A 25,653-nucleotide genomic window follows, 5' to 3' on the forward strand; every position below is an offset into this window, starting at 1 on the left:
AATGCTTACAATGACTCATTCATTCAACTAACGTGTGTTGAATGCCTACTCTGTGCCAGCTTCTGTGATAGGCTCTAGGAATACAAAGATGTGTGAGACACGTTCTTGCTTTTGAAGAACTCTCAGCCTAGTGGAGGAAACAAACATGTTTTTTAAAAAAACACAACAGTACAAAAAGCTATATCAAATCTATGAGGACCTCAGAGAGGCAGGCACCCAACTCAGGGGGGTGGGAGGCAGCGAAGTGGTAGGAGGGTCAGGAGAAAGATTTCCTGAGAAAGTAATACATAAGGTATGTCTTAAAAGATGAGGAGTTGACAAGGCCAGGTAGGGCAATATAGAAAACATTTCGTCCTTCAGGTTCTGAGAGATGACAGTCGTCTTGTTTGTGGGACTCTGGAGTCACATTCATGGTTGTCAACAGCCTGGCAAGATCCTGCCATGCACCTTGGAGACCTCTGGTGTATATTTGCTAGTCGATTTGCAATGATCTCTGTGATTCCATTCCCTGTAGGGCCTAGTAGTAATCTTATGTAGAAAGCGGAAGTCTGGAAAGGTGAAGGAATCAACTGCAGGAAAGACAAGAGTCTGCTTATAACTCTGCTAAAGACAGCCCTACACCAGGGTTCTCCCACTCCCACTCCGCCTGTCCAGATCCTCCTCATCCTTTCAGACTAAGTGCAAATGCCACTTCTAGAAGCGCTTCTTGATTCCTCCAATGGGACATGGTCTCTCTCTTTTCTGAAGGCCCAGAAGTATTGCTTCTTCTATGATATCTCGTGTGTCCAACTTTGAATCACAGTTTCAGATAGGTGTCTTAGGCTTAGAAACCCAAAGATGTGAGGGATGGAGGGAAGAGCCAGGTCCCAGGAGATACCATCCCCGGAGTATCAGGGAAGATATGGTAGAAAGTTGAATCTGCCCAGAAGCAGAGGAGTCAGCACACACGGGCGCTTCCTCTCCAGCCTCTCTTCTTACTCCACCCCTCCTCCCACGAGAGAGTCTGCCATTCCAGGCTATCCTCAGGTACCTGAAGCCGATTTTCGAGGTGATTCTTCCATGTTGTTGCACAGTGTTTCCCAGGTGGGAATGCCCTCCCCACTCCTCGCTCACCCCACCAACACCTACCAAGCATTGCCTGCTCTTCGAACCCTTCTCAGACCCTTCCCTCCATGCCCCATCCCCCACCCAGGTGAGTTCAAGACTCCTTTCGGTTTCACTGTGGCCTCTATTTCTATCGTAGTAGTTTTCACACCATCATAATTCTCCGTACACAATCTGCTGGTGGTGACAGCTTAGAAGCTGTGTCTTATCTATCTCAGTGTCCCCAGTACCTGATGAATGGGCAAACAAATGAATTGGTATTCTTCCCTGGTCTTCCTTAGGGCCAGAAACTTTTGTCTTATTCATCTTTGTGACCCCATCACAGCACCCTCCACGTGGTGGCCTCACAATAAATGTTTGTTGTTGAATGAATGAAGCTAGTCATTCACACTCATACTTCAACATACCAACCCACAGCATTGTAATACTGAGTTGATTCTTTTTAAATGACCTATAAAAATGAAATGCATGTTAAATATTTGTCAAAAGAATCCACTTTGTCCGTAGTTTTCAGTCCTCAAAGTCCCAGTAATGCCTCACGCAAGCGCCATATGTCTCTCACAGGACGAAGCTCCTTGCAGACCAGTCTGGCAAAGGTCACCTTAGGGGCACACCCACGCACTGTACGCCACATAGAGTCCTCCTCCTGTTCCGCACACGTCCCAGGGCAGCATGAACGGGGCAGGGCGCAGATGTGCACACATGTCACTGTGGTAGGTCAACGAGCTGATCCAATGGAAGGAGAAAGCTTCAGTTCTGAGTGATCACCTGTTCGTCCCTGTGGCCCTCCTCTCCCCCATATTCTACACTTCCTAGGAACACATCTCATGACTCTGATGTCAGTGTGAATGAGGAAGGATCAGAGAGAATCCCCAGATGGAATATTAACCTCAAGTTCCCGTTTGCTCCCTAACCAAACTTTCATCAGAATGCGAATGAGAACCTCATGTTCAGGTGTAAATGTTCCAAAGCCCTTCCTTCCACCCTTTGGCAGAAGTAAAGTCAGAAAGAAAGCAGCGTTTGCAATGAGCAGACAGGATGCCCCCAGCCTCCCTGCACTGGTCATTTCTTTGCCCTGGCCGCGGCAGCCTCTGTTCCCCGGAGGAGGGAGGGCGCTCAAGACCCACACGCCAGCTCCAGTACTGTTTATGGCTTAATCTATGGCTCTCAGGAGGTGCAGAAGGGCCAAGTGGTGCTGGACAGTGTATGCTTGAGAGCTGATGTCGGACCAGAGTTAAAGCGTAAGAGAAGGGGATAACGCTTGGGAGAGGCCAGTGAAAGGAGTTTTGCAGAAGACAAGTCATCTCTTCATTTTTCTTAGACTGTCAGAGGTCCTCAGCTACTCAATACAGTGGAGACTTTGTGTGAAATGGGGAAAATGTGCCCCCTATGAGTCAGTGCAGCCCCTCAGACATGGGTGCTCAGGTTGGAAAGATAGACCTCACTGGATTCCAGCCCCCAGCCTCATCCCCCTCTGCCAGGTGTCTTATACCTATACCATTGTATGCAAGGGGCCTGAAGCTTCCACTTAGTCTATGGCTCACCCCCTCCTGCCCAAACCCTCTCTGATCCTACCAGCTGCAGTGAAGCCTCGATTCAACCTCCACCCAGAATGGGGCTGAGACCAGAGTGTCCACCTCTGTTTTATGGAAGGAATGACTGTTACCTCCCTCACTGCTCCACCACCTTCCCACTTCATTGCTACCCCAGATACCCCACCATTTCCTCATCTCTGTCTGTCTCTCTTCCCTCTCAGGCTAGGAGGAACCAGGGTGACCCCATGCTGATCAGAAACAAGCAGCTGTGCTCCATGTGTCGAGAAATAAAAACGGTAGGCCAGGGGGATATCAGAGATGGCATGGGCATCCCAGGGCGAAGCACTGCCTTTTCCCCACCAAGGCCCAGTGGAGAGAGACAATAAGGGGGCCCCTTGCAGGGAGAGCCTTGGTAAGGGCTGCAAATGAGGAGCTGCTGGCCCTGGGAACACCATCATCTGGCACTGTATGACAAACTCTCCATTTTCAACAAACCAAAGATGAACCAGGGTAGGTTGGGCCAGAGGGAAGAGATGAGATGAGCCCCTTTGCTCCGGGTTCCTAAGGTAACTGCAGCTATAGAAGTGCAGGGGGTTATGAAGCTTCTTCTGCCCCCTTAACATGTCCTCAACACTACACACATGCACACAATACAATCCACCTCCACCACTGTAGCCGGGAAGCAAGCAGCTTAATCTTTGGGTTTACCATTAATTCAGTCAGGAAAAAACTGGGGAGAGATTCTATAGTACTTTCTAGCTAGTGGAGGTGTCTGTAATTGGTAGTGGGGATGGTGAGCAGAGGGGAGTAGGAGGAGAAGAAAGAGGATATCAAAGGGGTTGAAGGCACTAAGGACAAAGCTCTGTCATGTGTCAGAGTTGCTGAAGAAAGAGGCCTGCTTCAGGAGGGTGCTGTACAGGTCAGAGGTAGGACTTGGGGTGGTTTAAGGGTTAGGGTTAGGTTGGTCAGGGTAAGCATCAAGCTTGGGTTGAAGGGTAATTTAGGTCAACAGTTTGGTTTAGTGTAGGGGTTGGGGAAGGGTCTCCTCAATTGTGCTATCCTGTGATTCTCCTTTGACTCAGGGAGGAAGGTGGGGCTGGAGGTGCAATAAGAGGAAGGCAAGGAGCAGAAGAAAAACAGGAGACAGAAGAGAGGCTCCTTTGATGAGTTCCTGGTGAAAGTGCTTCTGACTAGTAGGGTTATGGGTTTGTGAAATTTTTGTGTGGGCTTTGGAAATTTAACTGAAGCTACCGACAAAGATGGACCTGGGTGTTACAATCTGTGTTCATGTTCTACGTAATTAGGATCACAGTGTTCACTATTAGCATTGACTGGAATCTGGGATTTCTCCCGGGCTTATTCCTGGAATCACCATGTCCACATCTGGAGTGCGCTGACCCCGGGCCAGTGCTGGCCTCAGCCAGCTGGCTCACTCAGGACTTCAGCAGCTGTCCTCTTTCTCAAGACCCCCTCTCTGACCTTCGCCCTTGCCCAGGCCTCGCTGAATGAAACCATGTGCTATGGTTTTATTGTTGGCTGCAGATTCCAAAAGGAAGGGCCTCAAACACAAAAGTGCCCAGGGACCATACCCTACAGCTGTCAGATCGGGTGCACAAAGAGCCCAGTGGGAAACTACAGAAAGTTGGAAAATAAGTGTGAGGTACCCTTACTTCACTATGTAGAGTGGCACCTCAACTTCCTTCAGGGGAGGGGGACGGCACATCTGCTATAGTCACTGAGACCTCCTCCTTTCTCAGCAGGGGGTTGAATGGAGACACTGGGGAAGATATAAAAAGACTCCTAAAGATAGAAAGAACTTCCTCAATCTGATAAAGGGCATTCATGAAAAATCCACAGCTAACATCATACTCAGTGGTGAAAGACTGGATATTTTCCACTATGATCAGGAACAAGCTGAGCCGTCCGCTCTTGCTATTTTGTTCAGCATTGTACTGCATGTTCTAGTCAGGGCAGTTAAGGTGAGAAAACAAATAAAAGGCATCAGATTAAAAAGGAGAATGTAAAACTATGTTTGCAGCTGACATGATCTTATATAGAGAAAGCGCTAAAAGATCCACAAAAAAACTATTAGAGCTGATAAATGAGCACAGCCAAGTTACAAGGTGCAAGATCAATAGACAAAGATTAATTTTACTTCTATATATGGCAATGAACAGCCCAAAAACAAAATTAAGAAAGTAATTCCCTTTACAATAGCAGCCAAACATTAAAATAAATTTAACAAAAAGAATACAAGACTTGTACATCAAAAACTATAAAATATCATAGAAATTAAAGAAGACCTAAGTAAATAGAAATAACCCTATGTTCATAGATTGGAAGACGTGATATTGTTAAGATGGCAGTACTCCCCCAAATTGATCTACAGATTCAAAGCAATCCCTCTCAAAATCCCAGATGCCTTTCTTGCAGAAATTGACAAGCAAATCTTATCTTTTCATTGTCATGGCTATAATATTTTTTGAGAAATAATGAAAAAAATCCTGTTTCTTGGTGAAAACGCAATCTCCAAAAGAAAACCAACCTCTAGTGCTAATAGTAAATCTGAAAAAATTCAAGAAAGTGATGTCTGTTAATCAGGAATACTATAACTGTGTAATTGATTTTAGCCCTGTATGAAGGGCACACTTAAAACTTTCAAGTGAGCTTCAAAGTGGATTTGTTCATTCACTAATTTGGTCAACAAATATTTCTTAAACAGGCATCGTGTTAGGACCTGGAGATATGAAAGCAGAGACATGGTCTCTGCTCTCATGAAGCTGAAAGTCTATCAGGGAAAGCAGGCATTAAGCAGGTCAATACAATGAAAAGTTTATGAGCATTCTGATAGCAGAAGCCCAGGGAACGTGAGAACCTGGGGACCACCTCACAGTAGTCCAGGAGTCCGCAGTGTCTGTGAGAAAGTGACAGTTAACCAGAGACCGGAAGAACGTTGGGAGTGAGCTGAGCAGAGAGGGTTGGAAGGCTTGCTCACCTTGAGGTATCTAACTCCACACTCTGAAAACCAGGCAAGAACAAAGACCCTATGACTTGGGGACCGGAGGATCGCCTCTGCTTCATTCTCATCACAAAAGGATGTATGAATGACTCTGGTATTAAATACAACTTGAGTTTGCTAACATGGTGTATTATTTATTTAAATTAGCATGCAGTTTGGGGCAGTGTTCTAAACGAGACTTTCTTCCTCAGGTACAATCAAGAGCTATAATAATCCCAAGTGATCTGAAACTATCCTTTAAGAATTTTATGAATCAAAGGTAAGTCAAAGATTGAAAGCGCAACATGACTTCAATTCTGATTAAATTAGTTTGGGGACACATGATAGTGGGTTGAGAAACATAGTAAGTAGAATGTTTAGGCAATGCTCGGGGAATGGGCTTCTTGACTGGTTTCCTTTTCTGGTTAACCCAAATAGTTAGACCAAAAGAGTTTTCACCTTTTTGTTTGAACAACTGTTGAAAGTACTGTACAAAGTATAATCTTCCTTTCCGCCTTCACAAGCACAGTACAAGTAATAGGATGGGCAATTTCTTTGATAACTCGGGCAGAACTAATATAAAATTTCCATGTAGATGAGATGTCTAAATCAGAAGGTACAGGGCATTACACACAATCTGTCCTGAGTCCAGGACATCTTCTGCGACTTTGTAGTAACTATTCTTATCAGTTTTTTTGATTGTCATTTGCTGCTTTCTGATCAAGATCAAGTATATCAGAAATAAAATCTGGGCAGAACTTTTATTACTTGGATATCAGGGGTTTCTTTTTCCGTATTTCATTATCAGATAAGGAAGAAGGACTCAGTTTTTACTTTATTAAAAAACTCAAAACAAGGACTCACCCTGGATAAGGCACCAGTGTAGACTTGCCTTGCAATAGATGATTGGAACGTAGACACACAGTCACTCTTACTTATGACCAATCCAAAAAGTTATATTTGATCTAATGGCAATCTTTCATTTGTTTTTCCTCATACAGAAAGCAATAATGTGGGAAAATAGGTCTTTTTGTAAGCTTCTGTTGGACAGCAGTAGAGGTTATGATTTCTTGTATGACCTCAGGGCCCTCTGTTCCAAGCTGAGGTGTAGACTCAGATGCATTGAAACAATGTACGGGTATCTGGCCCACGTAGACAGGGTCGTGGAAGAAATGGGTATTTGAGTGCTACAGGCTCCAGCGCTAATCACACTTACCTACACTGACTCTATACTTGTAAGGAACTCTTAGATCACAATAAAAGTAATTCTAATAAATATTCTTTACGGACTTTAAATAGAGAACAACTATCAGAGATTTCTGAGCAAAAGTTCACTCTTCTGTGGGAGACTTTTGATATTTGCTGGCCCAATTTATTTATCTTGCAAATTTGGCATTTAAATAAAGTCTCAAATCCCAAATCATTAGTTGGTTTTATTTTATTTATTTTTTTTTTTGAGGAAGATTAGCCCTGAGCTAACTGCTGCCAGTCTTCCTCTTTTTGCTGAGGAAGCCTGGCCCTGAGCTAACATCCGTGCCCATCTTCCTCTACTTTATATGTGGGACGCCTACCACAGCATGGCATGCTAAGCGGTGCCATGTCCACACCTGGGATCCAAACCGGCGAACCCCAGGCCTCTGAGATGTGGAACGTGGGAACTTTAACCACTGCGCCACCGGGCCGGCCCAGTTGGTTTTATTTTTGATGAATAGCTCTTATTCCTTTAAAGCTAAGACCAAGAGTTGAACCAATCCTAAAATCACGTCAACCAGAAGTATCACTAGATTGCTCTTTTTTTTCCAATGTAATGAAAGAACATATAGCATGTCTGTTTGAGATTTAGCTAGTGTGACTATAAAGTAGGGTCCTGGTTCTGTTTGTAGCTTATAAAACCTGCCCTCACAATTTTTAACTCACACCACATATATAGGCAGGTGGAATTGTCCTCACTGAAATAATAGTTTTTTAAAGGTGACTTTAATTGTAGCCATTGTAGGAATTAAATAATGTTTGTTGAATGAAAGGAATGAAGGAAAGAAAAACGGGAATGAGAGAGGAAAAGAGAGGAGGAGGAAATATGAGTGGATAGATACATATTTTTGAATTATAGTGTAGACAGATCTTTTTTGTCCTTTTTTAAAGTATGCTTTTTGGTGAAGAAGATTGGCCCTGAACTAACATCTGTTGCCAATCTCCCCCTCCTTTTTTTCTCCCCAAATCCCCAGTACATAGTTGTATATCCTAGTTGTAGGTCATTCTAGTTCTTTTATGTGGAATGCCACCATCCATGGCTTGATGAGCAGTGTGTAGGTCCACGCCCAGGATCCGAACCAGTGATCCCTGGGCCTCCAAAGTGGAGCATGTGAACTTAACCACTCAGCTACTGGGCCGGCCCCCTGGTGTAGACAGATCTTAAACTATTCAGTCTTACAAGCACCTTCTGGTTTGCCCAAAATGGGTAACAGAAGGGATTTTCTTTTTCTTAGTCCCAGGGAGTCCTCCAACAACAACTGAATAAAATAAACTGGTTGGACTAGCCATGTTTTTGGTAACAAAGTAAAAGTAATCCTGAAAAATCTTTGTGGAAATAGAAACCATAAAATGAGTTTAGAAACTTAGATAGCCCAGCAGAGTTTACATATTTGTCAGTCTTTAGAAATTAAGCAACTTAAACTAGTGTAGAAATGGTTTGGGAACAGACACATTTTGGTTGAGGGTCACTTCCACAGCCTTAGCCCCCAGGAGAAATAGTATGTGGCCAAGACGTTTTCTCTACAATTGGAAGGTTCTAACCAAAATAGTCTCAGTTTTGCACTCGAAGGGTAGATTACTGATCTGGAAGAGTTTTTTTTTTTTTTTTTCTGGAAACTAGAGGATTCTTTCCTTAATCCCTTCTATCCTCAGACCATATATGTTCTGACAGTGAAATAAAACATTTTTTAAATGAAGATTGTATCAAAATCCATGAAAATATCACTAAGGGAAAAAGCTTGAGAAGCAGTGGTCTTTGGCCCTGTCATCTCACCCTGCTGCAAAGTGGTCTGAACTCCAGGTTCACAGGTGCTGGATTCAAGAGACCATTTGGGTTTTGAAATGGAAAAAGACACATTCCTTTCTACCAAGCCATAGCCAAACAACTAATGTAAAGTTTTCTTGCTTCTTCCATTCAGAATGATGAGCCTTCATCCACCAAAAGCCCAGACAGTACGCAAACCTTCCCGTGGTGACATCCCAACAGGTTTGCTTTCTTTTGGAGTACTTGTAGTGGGAGACATGCTAGCTCCAGAGTAGTAGAAGGAAAAGTTTAATCCCTTAAGATGATTTCTAAATTCTCAGAACAAATTCCCATTCTCCATCTTTTTCTCTTTCACATATTGCTGATTGACCTGTTTTGGTTGGCCCACAGCCCGCCCTTCACTCCAGCCCTACCTGACCCCTCTTCAGGCCTCACTTGCCTTTGTCCATGTCATGCTCCTTCCTAGGTCTTCTCCACACCACATGGCTCTGCTCCGTTCTTTCTTCAAAGCCCTATAATCCACTTGCTGAAGAATTTCCTTAGAGATGGGGCACAGATAATTCCCTTCTCAGGCAGTCTTGATAGTACCAATTAAGGTGGGAAGGAGACTGCGCCCCCATACCCTGGGAATGCCCTCCCCAAGGCCCTGAACCTTCCACCCCACAGGCTCCCTGAAACACCTGCCTTCTCTCAGCAGCTGCCCAGTGCTATTCTTATGTTCAGTTGCTGTTAATAGAAAAAAGGATGGCAGCTCTATCTCCAGCTGCAGCACTGAGCTGAGTCTCCTCTTTGAGAGAAGCCAGCACTGGGCTGGTGAGGGTGGAAGTGGGTCATTCTTCAAGATGATATAATTCAAGGCTTTAGTGCAGTGTAGGCTGTCACTTTAGTAACTTTGTCCATGTTCTCATTTGCTCCCATACTGAAGCCACCTTCAGTTTTTCTTCCATTTGATACACACAGTAGGGAAAATCAAGATCACTTTCTGCACTTTATACAGATGGGAAAGTCTAACTCTGTCCTGGGAGGTTGCAGGGAAGGTAGAGCCAGAACTGAACTGAGAAGACATCAGGAAAGGAAATGTGAGGATAGAAGGGGTATCTTGAAGTGGTGATAAAAGGGAGGACCAGAGATTCAAGTAACAGCTAAGGTTTGGAGATATCCACTCTAGTGGAGTGAAAGACTACTAGTCTCCCAATGAATCCCTTCTTATGTATCTGAAAATATTGGCCTAGCTCATGGCTCTCTTAGCTAAAGTGGACTGAAGAGCCAAGAACTAGGAGCATACCCAGCAAAAGCTCCCCATTCTGCCATTCTCTGCTCTGCAACCACCTCACCCTCTCAAAGCCAAGAGAACACAGAGTGACAGGCATGTGCAGTTGGTTTCAGGGTTCTCTGTACCAGCCACACACACATTCTGAATTTCCATTGAACCTGGCTGTTTTCAGGCCTGCCTCACAAAGGAATGAACATCCCCCACCCCCACCGACACGCACACGTACACACATGCACAGAATTATATGCCCTTCCCTCAGCAAGAATATTACTTTCTGATTCTACAGGACAGTGTGATAAGATGCCTTTCATCAATTTATTAACCCTGGGAGTGTGTTTCAGTTACCAATATAAGAGCTAGACTTGGTGTACGTAAGATCAGCACATTATGTTCTTGCACAGACCTGGTTCTTACCCATAGAGTCCATCCAAGGACAGTAATCTTGGAGGGGAACTTCAGGGAGAACCCTATGGAATTGGCTAGGAGCTAAAGCTTGGTAGATCTACTGTCGATTCCAGTCGTGACCCTTCTGAGTTGCGCTTTGCTCTTGTGTGTGTGCTCTCTGAAGTTATGGAAAAAGCACTAGCCTAGGAACAAGGAGACCTTGGTTCAGATCCTAGTTTTGCTGTACAGGCTTGGCCAAATTGTTTAAACTCTCTGGACCTCCATGTTCCCACCTGTAAAACCAGAGAAGCATTTTGCCCACATCCTCATGCTCACCCACAAGAGCCACACATTCAGTACAGGCAGCCTTCACCTTTGATCAGCCCGGAAAAACTGCTGACACTGCCCTGGCCCCACTGGTTTATACAGCTTAGACACATCCCTACTGCAGCACTTGTGGCTTACTGCTGAAGCTGCCACCCACCTGTGCTGCGTTGCCTGTGGACATGCTACAAATACCAAATGGCCGACTCATCCCAGTGAACATTACTGCCGATGATTGTCTAACTCATTTTGTTGATCACAACAGTGATTTCTAGTGTTTTTCTCAATTTAGCTAAACTTTATATATTATCAATAACTATTAGTGAGAACTAAGTAAATGGAAAGAGTCTGTCTCTATAAGTGACGAGGATTTCTTCTTGATTTGTTTATCTTGACTCTGGCCTTCAGTCCAGAGTTCCATGACACCCACAGGCTCTTGTTGTCAATAGATGTTGGTAGAGATGTTAACCACTTGACTTGGGCCTACCAGGTAGCACAGTGTGTGACACGGTACAAAGAGCACTGGGTTAGCATTAAGGAGATGTGGGTTCTGGTCCTTGGTCCTTAGTGCCTATGACCCTGTACCCTTGTTTTCTCTTCATTACAGTGATGAGACTGAACTGGATCCTAGGTTTGTGATTTTGTGACATCTTTTAGCTCTCATTCAGCTAGACTAATGAGCTCGTTCCAGAGCGTTCAGGACTCCAATTCCCTTAGTCATTCAGTGACTTCCGGTGGGAAAATGTTATTTCATGCACTGAATTATTCTCCTTCACAATGCGTCTTCTGGAAAAGTTGAATATTAACCAGCTTTTTGTAAATAAAATCAGATTTGAATAAGAGGTCAGGATGGTGAGGATTTTAAGGAGCCCTAAAATAAATTATTTCATAAGATGAAGGTTCCTTTGAAATGCAAATACTTTTTTACTTCTGTAGCCTTTTGCTCAGACTGTGTTTGTTTGTTTGATGAGCAGAACCACATACGTGTCCCTGAAAAGTCTTCTGAGGACTGAATCCTCTTTTCCCTTCCACTCACATTACAACTCCAGACACACTTTATCTTTATTTTTAATTTAACTGGCAATGTCTCCTAACACATGAGTTTTGTTTCTAGGCACTCCTTTCTGGCCTCTATGACAAGATTTGTAAAAGCTTAAATGTTGTGAGGTATAAGATGGTTCTATTCAAAGGAATTCTTATGTGAATTTTGAATCTGTTTTTAAGGTTGAAGAAGTCTTGGGTGACTTTTGGTTATTTTGAGTTTCTTTAAAAATAGAATCTAAGCAGCCCTTGTCCTTCCTTCTTGCAGAGAGCATTCACTACAGACTGCCCATTCTGGGCCCCAGAACAGCTGTCTTTCACGGAATGCTGTCAGATGCCTACAAAACTCTGCAGGAGACACATCTCTCTTCCTTATCCGGAAAGGAACCAATGGGCAAGACAATGAGGCAGAGAGTGATCAGAACTCATAACCTTGCAGACTCAGAGAGAAAACAACCTCCCCAGGCCAGTTTCTGACACTAGTGCCTTCTCATTATTTCCTCCTATCATCAAAAAGATGACTCCATTTTGCCTTCATAAGAGTTGCTAGCCCTTGCCTCTATCTTCTCACTTCTCACTTCGCTTCTCGTAAAGACAAAATGGTTTAATTTACATCATTATAAAGACATTGATTAAAATGGAGCATTTTGAGTGTCAGTCATTTTGTTTTGTTAAAGATTCTTAATTATGTTATAATAGATAACATCCTGCTGTTTCTAAGACATGAATTTTCTGTGAAGATTATTTCAGCTCTTCCCTCAGGGCAGGGGCCAGAGATGACTTCAGGAGGTCCCTCATGAATTCAGCCTATTAAGAATAAAAGAGAGAAATGGAGGTCAACCTCTCTCTTTATCTCTGTCAGTTAACTCTAGTAGATACAGAGGGTATTGTGATGCAATAACTGGAAAATGGCAAGTGACTAGTTGTTGCAACACTTGAGGACAGGAACCGTCTCTCTTGCCCTCCTCATGCCACCCTCTTTAGTGCCTTGTGTATATCAGAGGTTCATCTAATCTTTGTTCAGTCAAATCCAAACCAAATTCTTATATTTCCCAGTTTGGTTACTTTGGTTTGAGGATGTATGTCTCCAGTTCTGTCCTCGTCCATGTGTCAGCAGTGTGAGGGAGACAAAGGAAAACTCTAGGCTTGCAAATATGATATTTAAGGGCAACTATGCTCCATGTCTAGCTTCAGGAAAGCTCATATTAAAAAGGGTTTCCACTGCCTTTCATTCCATAGGAGGCAATGGCCTTGTGGGACCCCGAGGTCTGGAGTAAATGGACACTGGACCAATGTGTGAGAACCAACCTCTGTGCTGATTGTATTCAAAGAATGGGCTTCAGAAATACCTAACAAATGGCCTCATTTCTTGCGCGGACACATACGTGCACACAAAAACAAACCCCTAAAACCAGAAAAACTTGCTTGATTGCCCTATATTCCTGGTAGGCTGTGATTCTTGGTTTCAGTTCAGTTAGCGTTCAAGAACTCCAAAAATAGCCTGCACTTCATCTCACAGTGAAAGCTGTATGCGTGAATTATGATCTTATTTCAGATAATTGTCAAAGGACACACAACAGTGTCTCCTTTTCGTCTTTTTTTTTTTGCAAATCAACATATTCAGGAAAAGAGTTTGGGGCACCTATAGTCATGCCTTAGAGGAGGATATGTGGAGCTTTTGAGGTAATCTGAATACTATGCGCCTAGTCAGGCAGAATGTTCCCTAAATCTCATTAAGGAGTCTTCGTCTAGACTATTAGGGTGTTTCCAAAATTTCGTTAAAAAAATAACATTCTGGTGATCGCAAGTCTCCTAGTATGGTGACTGAGAATGATGGTCTGTATCAATGGTTCTTCAACTTTTTGGTCTTAGGAAACTTCTACACTCTTAAATATTGAGTGCCCTAAAGAACTTTTTAAAATGTGGGTTATATCAACTGACATTTATATTGTAAATCAAAAATGGAGAAATTTTTAAAATACAGCAACACACAAGCATACCTTCCAATAGCTGTCAGAGTGATGACTATCACATATCACATAGCCTCTGGAAAACTCCGTTGTACCCTCTGGAGAGAAGAAAAGTAAGAAAGGCAAATAACATCTTAGTATTATTATGAAAATAATTTTGACCTCACAGACATCCCAAAAAGGATTTCAGAGGCTCCAGGGGTCCGCAGACCACACTTTGAGAACTTCTGGTATACGTAGGATACCCGTGCATCTCCAGCCTTCCAGGGAAAGGGAGGCCAGAAGCTTTAGCTCTCCCGCCTGAGTAATCTGCTCCCTTGACAGGGGTGTTAGAAAGAAGGCAGTAGCAGGTTTTCAGAGTTTGATGATATTAATCTTTAGGATCATTTACCTCTCTTTGCTCACATCGTCTACTTAAAAACCTTAATTTGGTTTCTCTAATAGTGTCCTGGTGAGAATAGAGTAGGTTGACCAGTTGGCACAAGCATTCTAGTTCCCTTTGAACTCTCATTTGTCTATATGAACGCTTGTAAGTTTGTTTGCTTTTGGTTAGTATGAACTCATTTCCCAGAATCTGAGGTCCAAACCTGGACCCAATATGGCCTTAGCTCACTAGTGATGTCCCATTAGCAGCTTTGTTAAACAAAGCTTTTCCTCTTCACTTTACTCTTGCAACCGTGTCCTGGAGACTAATGGCACCGAGGGCAGAATGTCTTAAATTGGACAGTCTAGCTCTTGACCAATTTCTCCATGTGACCAACCCAATACCACCATTTCAATTTAAACTTGCAAAGAGATCTGCATGGATGCTGCCTGAATCGTAATTTAGCACTTTATTAAGTGCTGTCCCTGTTTCATACCTGTAATTCTTGTCTCTCTAGAAAAATCTATAACTTATTGAGGATGAAAACAATATCTCATGCTAACAGTATATCCCCACAGGAACTACCCAGACACATACTCAAGACATACTCAGAAGAAAATCCATTCCTACACTTGCGAAACAAAATGCCAAAGAAAATATGAGCTGAGATCCCTAAATTTGGGGCTATGAGGACACAAAGGGTTTAGGTATTAGGACCTCGCCTCTGAGGAACTTCTCACTTCAATGGAGGAAATAACATGCACGCACACAAATGAAAAGCATGTGGACAGGCCAGTGTGTGAAAAAGTATGAGTTACTCTCCACTGTAAACCGAACACCCAATGATTACAGCAAAAACCACGAGCACCAACTGTTCAACTCTCTAGACAGGAGCAAAGATGCAATTGTGTGAGCTTGTCAGGAAAGTTGGTTAGAAGAGAAATAGCCATTTTCACCCACACAGGATGTTATCTCTTGTTCTTTGCAGAGCCTTTGGCAAGATGTTTAACTGTCTGGCCAGTGAAATGCGGAATAGTGAAGTTAAGCATTGGCAGATGTTTGCTCTTTCAAGGAAAGCTTCTTCGCAAGCCTCCTGGCATTGGCCTCCACTCTGTCCTGTGTAGCAAAGATCATCCTATGGGATGTCACATAGCCAGAAATTCAGGAAACCCTTACTTTCTGGACTCTTACATTGAGAAAACTGCCTGAAGAGTAAAATGTACATAAAACAACAAGAAAGATACTGGTTAACACTCATTACCTCGGAGGAGTGGGACTGAGTGGTTGGAGGACAGAAATTGGCAGAAGGAGGAGATTTTTCATAGTATACCCTTATTTACTCTTTGAATTTTAAACCACATGAATGTTTCACTTACTCAAAAACAAGATGAAATGAACAACAACAAAACCTGTTAAAAGTTACCAGGGGCCTATCTAGCTTTGGAATTGGAAAACTGATAAACTACCAGCATAATTATTTGTCTTCCTGATACAGAGACAACAAAATCCTTGAAGACTACAAAGCACAGGCAAGTGCCCAGTGGGAAGATAAATTTTATCTCTGGCCCTGGGAAGTTTTGCTACTGAAATGCTAGTACTGGCAAATAGTATCAGAGGCCTTCTGCTTATGTAGTATTTTCAACTTCTCAGATTCTTTCACTTGTTCTTCCTCTCTCTCTGCCTCACGTTTACCATTGTTTTCCTGCCATGAAACGGGCAATAACGTGCACACAATGCTGCCTATTTTACAGAAGCAGTCCTTCCCTGGGCACTTGTACAAAGATTCTTCATTTTATTCTAACAAGTGCACCTGGTTCTTATTTATGGCGTTGCCTACATGGGACTACTCTCTTGCACAAAACCCTTTAAATGTTTGATAGCACAGCCCATGTCCACCTTAGTCTTTTTAAACTTACAATCCCCAGATTCTTCAGCCAGTAGAACATGGCCCAGTCATCCTCTCTGGACCCACCCCAGTGCCACTCAAAACCAGACACTTAGAGTGGAATCTAAAACTCCAGATGTGACCTGGCCAGATGTGGCTGTGGGACTTTCAACCTCCCTCCTTCTGGCTCAACTGCTTCCAGAAATGCACACTAAAACGGCATTTGTTTTCCTAGCAGCTGTGTCACTTCAGTCTCTCACATTGACTTGCCACCAACTAACCCCTTTTTGTCCTTTCAGTGAGAAGTGCTATTCTGACAACGTTCCTCAGGCTGCCAATTTTTTAAAACCTATATGCATGACTATATTCTTGTTTATTAAGTTGCCTCTAGCTGGATTCCAGCCGATGACCATCTTTCTTAATCTAGATTCCATCAATCACTAGTTCTTCCAAGTTTGATTGTGCTCTTCTGTCTTCCTCTCAGTCTTTGATGCAAGTGTTGTAAGAAACAGAGACCAGAGCCAAAACTCACAGCACAGCTCTCGAGCCCGCTCTTTAGGTCAGGGAATTTTAAGGGTCTTTGTTTTCCTGTATTTTATTAAGAAAACATTCAAATGGACAGAGAAGCTGAAATAATAGCATAAAGAATACCTATCTATCTTCCACCTAGAGTCTACGATTGTCAATATTTTGCCGCGTTTCCTCTATCCCCATATCGTTTTGCTGAACCATTTTAGAACAAAGACATCATGGCATTTTACTACTACTAGTTCGTTGTACCACTTGCAGCTCCGAAAAAAAAATTATCCTTCAAAGGATAACACCATTATCAATGAAAAATGAATAACAGTTCCTTATTATTTTCTCCACTCTGTCCATATTCAAATTCTCCAATTTGTCCCCAATATGTCTATTATGGCTGGTTTGTTCAAATCAAACAAAAAACGACACATTGCGTTTTTGCCTCTTTTAATCTAAAAAACCTTACCTCAACTTCCTTTTTCGTGACGTTGCCTATCAAAGAGACCAAGATAATTGCTTGGTAGAATGCCACAGACCTCTTTAAATACTACCCCTCTTCTTGCTGTAAATTTCAAATGCTGCTATTAAGTAAGGGGCATTCATTGAGTAATTATTAATTCTTTTTTATTAATCAAATTGACATGTAACTAACAATTAGAGCTTCTGATAAGCATGAGATAACACTCTTCCCATGTTGGATTGATACCATCACAGGCATAAACCCAGAACTGTGATACTTTATGATTGTGTGACTTTGGCCGAGTTACTTCACCTCTTGGAGTCTTGGTTTCCTGTGCTCTGTAACCAGGATAAAAGTGTTGGTCTCAATAATAAGAGGAGCACGTACACTAAAATTGGAAGATCACAGGGAAGAGTACCATGACCCCTGCATGAATGACATGCAGATTTGTGAAGTGTTCCATATTTTTAAGCTAAGCTCATATGTCTATTTATTAGATATTGCAAAATGTCCCTTCATAAGAGTTTTCTAATTTATATTACCATGAGAAATGTATGCAAGTGCCTGTTTCCCTCAGCCTCAAAAATAATTGTAATAATTTTTATTTTTTAACTAAAATTAGGAATGAAAAATTATATGTCTGCATGATTGAAATTTGTATTTTCCTAATTAGGAGATTGAACATGTTTTCATATGTTTAAAGGCCATTTTTATATATCTTTTGCAAATTGTTCATTTTTGAAACCTATTTTGCTATCATGACCCATTAATTTTTAAAGAATAAAATAATTATCCAAATGGCAAAAAAAAAGAAAAAATTCTTATAAGGATTGGTACAATATTGTATTGTATTGTATATATTAAATTGTATCAATCTTATAAGGATTGATACAATAGTACTCAAGATTTCCATCTAACATCTCTAACCAGAGGAGAAAATACATGTTTTCATTTAACATTTGGAAATCTGACTCTTTAAACTAACATTTATTAAACCCATACTGTAGGCTGGTCAAGAGGGTATTCAGCTGAGCATTGGTTGTGTTCCCAGTACATGCTTAACGCTGTCGGTGAGTCCACATTTCATCCTATAATAACCCTACAAAATAGGGAGGATTATTAGCCCCGTAACATGAAAGGGGAGATTGGATCTCACAAAGGTTAAGTGACTTGCCCAAGTTCACACCAAGGTGGGAACTGAACTTAAGGTCATTCTGAGCACAAAGCTGAAGCTCCTTTCACTCCCCTATCAGCCTCTCTTGACTGAACGGTGCCCATTTTTCAGTCAACACAATATCTGAGACTTCCTATCAACCAATCGCCTCAACCTTGTTGGAGTTAGGTCCAAAATAGCAATTTCCTCTGTGGAATAGGTAAAACTGGCTGCAACCCAAACAAGGCCAAGCCTCATCTTGTTGGGTTTTCCCAGGGATGGGGGTTGTGAGGGGGATGAGAATGCCACATTCTTGCTCCAGGCAGAGGCGTCTGTTCTCTCAGCCTGTTACGCATTCAGGGTCATTGCAATGTGTCATATTTTTGGAATGGGAAGGCAGGGAGGGGCTAGAGGGAGCCAGGTCCTGGCATGAAACTTGCCCACCAGGACAGACAAGGCTCTGGATGTGGGCAGTAGAGGGTAGGAAGGCTGACTACACCCAAGAGTGTGGCAAAGTCAGTAAACAGTCTTACACCAGTGAGCCCTGGTGTTCTGGTCAGCAACCGGAACCCTAACAAAGTGGAGGAGCGCAGCAGTGGGGACAGAGGTGGAGGGGTGTATGTGTAGAGGGGGAAGGACATACTTGGAAATGTAAGGGCAGGAGTTCATCATCCTGGAAACCTGGTTATCTGTGGTAAAGCCTAGTCACTGAACAAGGGTCAAGAGGCCACCTGCCAAGGGAGTCTGCTCGGAGCAAACCGGGAAGCCCAGGGATTCTCAGCAGGACCATATCATGACCTATGGGGATGGGAGAGAGTACAGTTAAAAATTGCATTCAATACTGAAATATTCTGCATACATACATCAATACATATTTAAAATATTCTTATTGTGTTAATAATAGAAAATAATGAAAGTACATCTGAACAAGGTCTTCTTAGTTGGTGAGTATGTACAGAAACAAATCTAGCTAAAAACAATTATTTATTTCTTCCATATTAGTTATTTTCAAGTAGGTTGTGACATTTTTATGTTAAACCAAAGAGAGCATCCGTTTCAATATTGAGAAACCCTTGGAAAGCAGAAGAGAAATCAGGAGTCTAGTTCTGAGACAGGCCTCATTGCCGACAACGGTGATGAGTTACCCAGGGCTTCTCTCCATCTGCTTTACTTTAATTCATTAAACATTCGCTGAAAACCTACTAAGCAGTAGGGCATTGGGTGCTGTGGATATGAGAGTGAATATAACCATTTTCTGCCCTTGAGAAGATTGTAATCTCACTGGGCAGTGGATGTAGGCTGACAGGGAATCACAGTAAAATGTGAGAAGTGCTGGGATAGAGGTGAGCACAGCAACAGGAGGGGTCTCTACCTGGGCTGGGGTGGGGGAGGGCAGAGAGGGTTTCCTAGAAGAATTGTCCACAAGCTAATTTTAAAGAGCATTTGCCCTGGATCTAGTGCAGAAGGGCAGCCCCTAAGGAGGTGATGCACCACTGTGGTTACAAGCTTGGGCTCTGCACTCACACTGGTTGCGTTTCCTCATCTATAGCATCAAGATGATAATAGAGTACCTACCTCAGAGGGTTTCTGTGAGGAATAAATGCAGTAATTACATATAGCACCTTAGCACATAGCTCTCTATAAATATAGATTTTTAACTAATTTTAAATGCAATATGACCTGATGGATCTGAATTTGTGTTTGGAGGGCTCTTATTTAGAGTTGTTTCTGTGCTTAGAAAGTCCCTTCCCATGCTGGTCTAAGGTTTTTGCTTTCTTCACTTATAGAATATTACACAAGGGTCAAGAAGGGTGATTTATTAAGGAGTTGACAAATAAGTTAGAAATGTGGCAGTCTTGGTTTTAAAAAGAGTTAATGCTTAAAAACAAGGTCCAGGCCAACAATTGCTGTCATTCATTCAATTTTTGAGTTCTTATGTGTGCACCAGACACTATGCTTTATGGAAGCCTTGTAAAGATGATTTGTACAAAACGCTTTTCTGTAGAAACTCACAATCTAATGAGAAATACAGCCATGGAAATAAAACATTATGCCACAATATGATAAGTGTGATCATACAGGCATGTGCAAAATACAAATCATGACATTATTTGGCTGTGCAATACCTAGTAGGCTGGAGAAAAGCATGATCAGAACTGGGTCTGAGGGGGAACCAACAGTGGCAGCTGAGTAGAATGAGAAAAGATCAGTTGGAAAGAGGCCAGACAGAGTCTTTTGCAATAATCCAGACAAGGTTGGTAAACCTTGATAATTTCTAGCTGAATATATGGTCTGGCCATATCAAGAGACATCTGGAGTAGAGGTTCATTTCTAGGAGTCATCAGTCTAAAGATGGTATTCAAAGCTATGGATATCAATGAGATAATTCAGGGAGGTGGTGGTGTGGTATAGTGTGAGAAGAGAGGGATCTACATGGGAGGCCTGGAGGATACCAACGAGTAGAGGACAAGAGAGAGAAGGCAACAAATTAAACTGAGAAGAAGCCAGGAGAAGGTGTCCTAGGAACCAAGGGCAGAAAGAGTTTTAGGAAGTAGAAAGTTATCAGTGGTGCCAAATGCCACAGGGAAGTCAAACAGGAAAGAAGTGAAAAGATGTCACCAGATTCCATATTTAAGATGTTAGGGATAACCTTGGTCAAAGTTTTGGGGATTCAAACTGGATTGCAGTGAGCTGAAGAAGGAAGGAAGTTTGGTGATGAGGAGGAGATGCAAAGATGAAGAAAAGATGTCTTTGTTGTGGGGGAGACGGGAGTGTATTTGGAGCCAAGCCTGTGGGTACCTAGACACTCTACTACTTTGTGTCTGTCTATGAGTTGCTTTTAAGATAAGAAATTTTTTAAGGTATTTTTCATGGTTTAGGAATCTCATTGACAGCGTTTTTTAAATTCATCTTAGTGTTACCTAAAATCTCTCAGCTCACTCCATCCGGGCTCTTTTCCCTGCCCTCGGCATACCCCAGCAGAAGCTTAGGGACTGCAAGGAGGGCTGGAGAGAAGCCTACTCTCCAGCTCAGGGCACTCTTCCAGGATCCTTCCCTCTGCCTGCTCCAGTCTTCTTCAGGCAGCAGCTCTCCTCCTTCCTGACCTACTTGGCTTTACGACTTGGCTCCCACTTCTACTATCTCCGAACCTCAGACTATTTGCTTTGGGCCTGGTAACTGGACCTCCTCAGTATTGCAAAACTCAGGGCTGAGCCCCTAGAACACCATTTCAGGGCCAACAATGACCCATCACCTATTCATTCATCACACATATATTTTTTAAGTCCCTAGTATGAGTCAGGTACTATTTTAGGCACTGGAAGACATTGATGAAGAAGAAAGCCAAAGATCCTGCTCTTAGTGGAATTTACCTTTAGTAGAGGAGATAAAAAATAAATAAACGATAGACATGGACCATGAGGGCCCCCAGGCACCCTCCCTTCCAGGAAAAGAACTTGGCCCTACACACACTGAACTGTGTTTATGCTTTGTAAACTCTTGGAGCCACTCTCCTAGCTGTGCCTAGGGTTTTGATGTGCTACCCTAAGGTACAAGTTCTCAGAACTGTCACATCTCATCCCCAGGCATTCAGATGCCAAATGCCCCTGCAGGCAATAAAGATTTTTTTCTGACTGACTGTAGATTATGAACTAGTCTTTTCATTTGTTGCCATATCCCTTTTCAGTGGCTGTCTCCCCTGCTGTGTCACCCTCATTCTGTATACCCATCTTACATTCCATTCCCAAAGTGCTAGACTTTCTAATTAATGTTACCCAATCTAAGATTCCATCAATGAAAAGATGTACCATTATTTTATATACTAATAAAGGAAAAATGTCCAAGATGAAGAATTGAATGGGAGACCCCTATATAAAGCTAAGACACCAAAGGACTACACCTTCAATACAGAGGTAAACAAGAAACAAACTCACCACACAGAGAGAGACAGCAAAAGATCCTGCATGTCTCAATCTTGGCACAGTGGATAGAGGGTGAAAAACATCTCATCTGAGAAATTAAACTACACCCTGGCACTCACACAAGTAGTTTAAGTCCACGCTTCTAGTGTGGCCCAAATATTCTCAATCTGAGAATGTAATTTGAAGCGGTGACTGGCAGAAGCAAATGTAGATCCTCAGAACGAAGGTTCACAATGCCCATCTGATGGCTCACCTGCTCCAGCAATAGTCAAAATCAGTATCTTTCTAATGCAACCAAAGGACACCGGGCATCTGGTAGACTTCATTGTGTAGGGGTTTGGAATATAGTCTCTTTTCTGAGTTTATATTATGAAGACAATATTTTTTCTACTGTAACCACTCTGAAATTGCAGATAGGGAAATTAAGGTTTCTTTAGCACATTGACTATGGCACTGAGATGCTCATTTAGTGCTCCCCAGAACTGTTTCTTTTTCCCTGAAAGATCAGAACTTTTCTGTGTCTGGCATCTTCGGCTTTTCCTGAAATGAGGGAGGGCTAGATGGTAGCTTTTATGAAGTATCATGCTGACATCTACCAATATGAGTATACGCTGCTGGAGCCATGTGTCCTGATTATTGACAGAACTTGCCTAGAGACTAATTCTGGGCTCCACAGCTGGAAGTTACAGATGCTGGCAAAAGTTTTGAGAGGAACCATGAAAGCTATTGTGAAACAGGAACTAGGTGAAAAGGGAAAACTCTAGGTTTTTCTACTGGAAGGAACCCCAGAGACCATCTAGGCCAATTCCTGAGGCCATCTGGCAGGGCTGCTATCATATCAGATCTTTGTATGGCTCCACCTTTTGCATAATTCAGGTCTCTGTTTAAGTGCCCCTTCCTCACAGAAGATCCCCTTTATTATCTCATGTATAATAGCCTACCTACAACCCAGTATGCTTAATATTTTATTGTGCTTCTTTTAGTCACAGCCATTATCTCTGTCTGATATTGTTTGAAATGATTAGTTAATTGTTAACTTGCTTTGTTTCTGTCTTCTCTCACTAGAACACAGGGACCTTGTTCAACTCTGTAAAACCAGAACCAGAACAGTACCTGGCCCAAAATGAAAACTCCGACATATTTGTTGAATGAGTGAATAGTAAGTGAATCAATGAAGAAAATAAGGACAATAGCTGTAATTATTTCAATTTCAGACAAATGAAATTCCATATCAGGTTTAGACTAGGCTTTAAGCGATTCATTTTCTCTCTGGAGCTAGCTGTAGTGTTTCTGTATCACAGCTCTAGGTATAGTGCCTGCCATATACAAGGCTCTCATGTCTGCTGGATGAAAGCATGTATGCCATAAACCCAGTAACAGGAGCTGCTTTTCTTCTCTGGAAAAGTGATGTCTTACCATCAGGGAACAGTGATATGTATGATATTATTAACCAAAAGAAAGTTGGAAGTACAAAAAGATTTTAGATTATATGAAAAATTTAAAGAGAGGAAAGAATTAAAGATTTAAAATAACATTTTAAAATGAGAAGTGGAAAATTGGAAAATTATCAAGACTAGTGAAACTGGCAAAGAGTTAGCCATTGAAGATTAAGTAGCTAGGAACTAAAGGTTTTTTTCCTTTTTGCAACTACTGATTATAGCTTTTATCTGTTTAACCCACCCATTGTTAACTGTGCTCTTTAGGCAGTATGCTATCTGACTCCCACTAGGTTCCTATAGAGAACATCTCCCTGGGGCCTGGGACACTATGGTAATAGGTGTGTGAGCCGTTTTTCAGGCATTAGAACCCCTTTGTCCACTTCAGGCCAGTTGAGACCAACTCATCAACTGGGCCTGTAGAGATGTCCAATAGGCAACCTTTTGACAGCAAGAGGCTAAAAACTCCACCCTCCGATCATGGTAACAACGCCATTTTGTGAGCATGGGTCCTATGAAGAGGCATGAAGCCTGACTACGCTTGCACAGATCATCAATTGCCTCACCTCTCCTCACCTCCAACCACCTCTCTCGACATTTCAGACCACCTTGCCCCCATCCCATAAATACCCCTGAGTCCCTCTTTTCGGGGAAGCAGATTTGAGACTCATGCTCTCGCTTCTTCACATGGCTGCCTTGTGATTAAACTCTCTCTGTTGCAATCTTGTCGTCTCAGTGTTTGGCTTTCTGGGTGGCAGGCAAAAACGAACCTGGCACAGTAACACTAGGGATGGAATAAAGGACTTTTAGGAAAGGACTTTCAAGAAAGAAGGAGAGATTCAAGATGTCATGGTCATCTATGCTGCTCTCATCTCCTTTGTTAAGCAACCAAAGAAGATTGTGAAGTCTTCCAGGAGGGCTTGAAAAATAAGAGCACTTTCTCCTTGGCTGGAGTGCCTGTGGATCTGCCCCTAGAATGAGTGATAAACCAAGTGGCCTTTCCAACATCTTCTAGCCTTACAGTATTCTGAATTTGGACACTGAAAAACTGCTCATTCGTCATGCAGTAAACATTTACAAAGTGCCTGCTAAGTGTCAAGGAATAGTCAGGATCCTTTGATTTCAAGTAACAGAAACTCAGTCCATACCTTAAGAAAAAATGGAAGTCTACTTGAAGGATCCTGGGTTTTCTCCAAGAGCAACCAAGCCACAAGAAGGGCACGGATGCAGCAGACCCCAGGAACCACTGGAGCCAGGGACCTAATATGGTGTGGATTCTTTCTCCATCTTTTTTCTTCTTCCTTGTGTTGTCTTTTTCCTTCTCCTGCTGAGACTATCTATTTCCACCTGGTGGAAAACCTGACTATGAGCATCTTTCAAGCTTTATGCCTTATAGCTTTTGGCTATTGTGGTTCCAGGCCCTAAAATTCAGAAGAAGGCATCTAGCCCAACTTAGAAAGGTACCTTATCATGAAGCAATCAGTTATGACCATTGGGATGGGATTAAGTAAGAACTCCATAAAGATGAAGTGGTGGGGAGAGAGAAAGAGCATTCAGAGGAAGTGGGTGGGGCTGAGCAGGCAATGCCATATACACTCATTATGGCCTGGCACTGTGTTGGACACTGGTGAGATAAAGATGACTAAACCTCTATACCTGTAAAACCAAGGTGTCATCACTGCTGCACTACACAAAAATGCTGTCGGTGACATCCTCAGAAAGTCTGAGCCAGGTACCATGTTTAGGAGCAGCTGAGCTTGGCATCTCTCTTTGAGAAGGGGCTGCCCCCATTTTCTTTGTAAAAGGCAAACTCTGTCTCTCCAGTTCAGAAGATTGACCTGGTGAGGACTGTGGAGTTAAAGCCGATAGTTGAAGAACTGGTTTGTCAACTCTTGAGAATCTGGAAAAGAGGTCAATATGAATGACACTATTGAGGATGAGCAGGATGAAGTGGGAAACAGGCAGAGTAGATGGAAAGAAGGAGAGAAAGAAAAGAAAGAGAGAAAACAGGAGAAGAAGAGTGTTGTTAATGGAATTAATGTAAAATGAACTCTAAACCTCACTTTCTCATAGCTCTCCATGTCTTCTCTGTTCAGGAATGAGAAAAACACTGAGAGTGTAAGGCTTTTTGTTTGTTTGTTCCCTAAAGATTGGCACCTAAGCTAACATCTGTTGCCAATCTTCTTTTTTTTCCCCCTTCCTTCTTCTTCTCCCCAAAGCCCCCCAGTACACAGTGGTATATTCTATTTGGGAGTGCCTCTGGTTGTG

At 42.5% G+C, this 25,653-nt stretch overlaps 1 protein-coding gene and 1 non-coding gene across 6 annotated transcripts in view; both read left to right on the top strand.

Moving 5' to 3' along the window:
- Positions 1-16,559, top strand: part of C5H1orf105 (chromosome 5 C1orf105 homolog) — a 38,909-nt gene extending 22,350 nt beyond the window's left edge. The window contains exons 4-7 of one of the 5 annotated variants that reach the window (XM_005609669.4): positions 2,861-2,935; positions 5,850-5,917; positions 8,808-8,875; positions 11,944-12,317. In XM_005609669.4, the coding sequence (XP_005609726.2) occupies positions 2,861-2,935; positions 5,850-5,917; positions 8,808-8,875; positions 11,944-12,152 (420 nt within the window). In that variant the 3' untranslated portion in view covers positions 12,153-12,317. Of the gene's footprint in view, positions 1-2,860; positions 2,936-5,849; positions 5,918-8,807; positions 8,876-11,943; positions 12,318-14,997 lie in introns of those variants that run through there. The other 4 variants (XM_070267692.1, XM_070267693.1, XM_070267695.1 and 1 more) reach the window with 4 other exon arrangements.
- A 678-nt stretch (positions 16,560-17,237) lies between these two features.
- Positions 17,238-17,345, top strand: LOC111773684 (U6 spliceosomal RNA). Its single transcript, XR_002808379.1, has one exon. It is a non-coding gene; the product is annotated as a U6 spliceosomal RNA (small nuclear RNA).
- The last annotated feature ends 8,308 nt before the right edge of the window (positions 17,346-25,653 follow it).

Source organism: Equus caballus, chromosome 5 (genome assembly GCF_041296265.1).
Source record: "Equus caballus isolate H_3958 breed thoroughbred chromosome 5, TB-T2T, whole genome shotgun sequence".
NCBI classification, from domain to species: domain Eukaryota; kingdom Metazoa; phylum Chordata; class Mammalia; order Perissodactyla; family Equidae; genus Equus; species Equus caballus.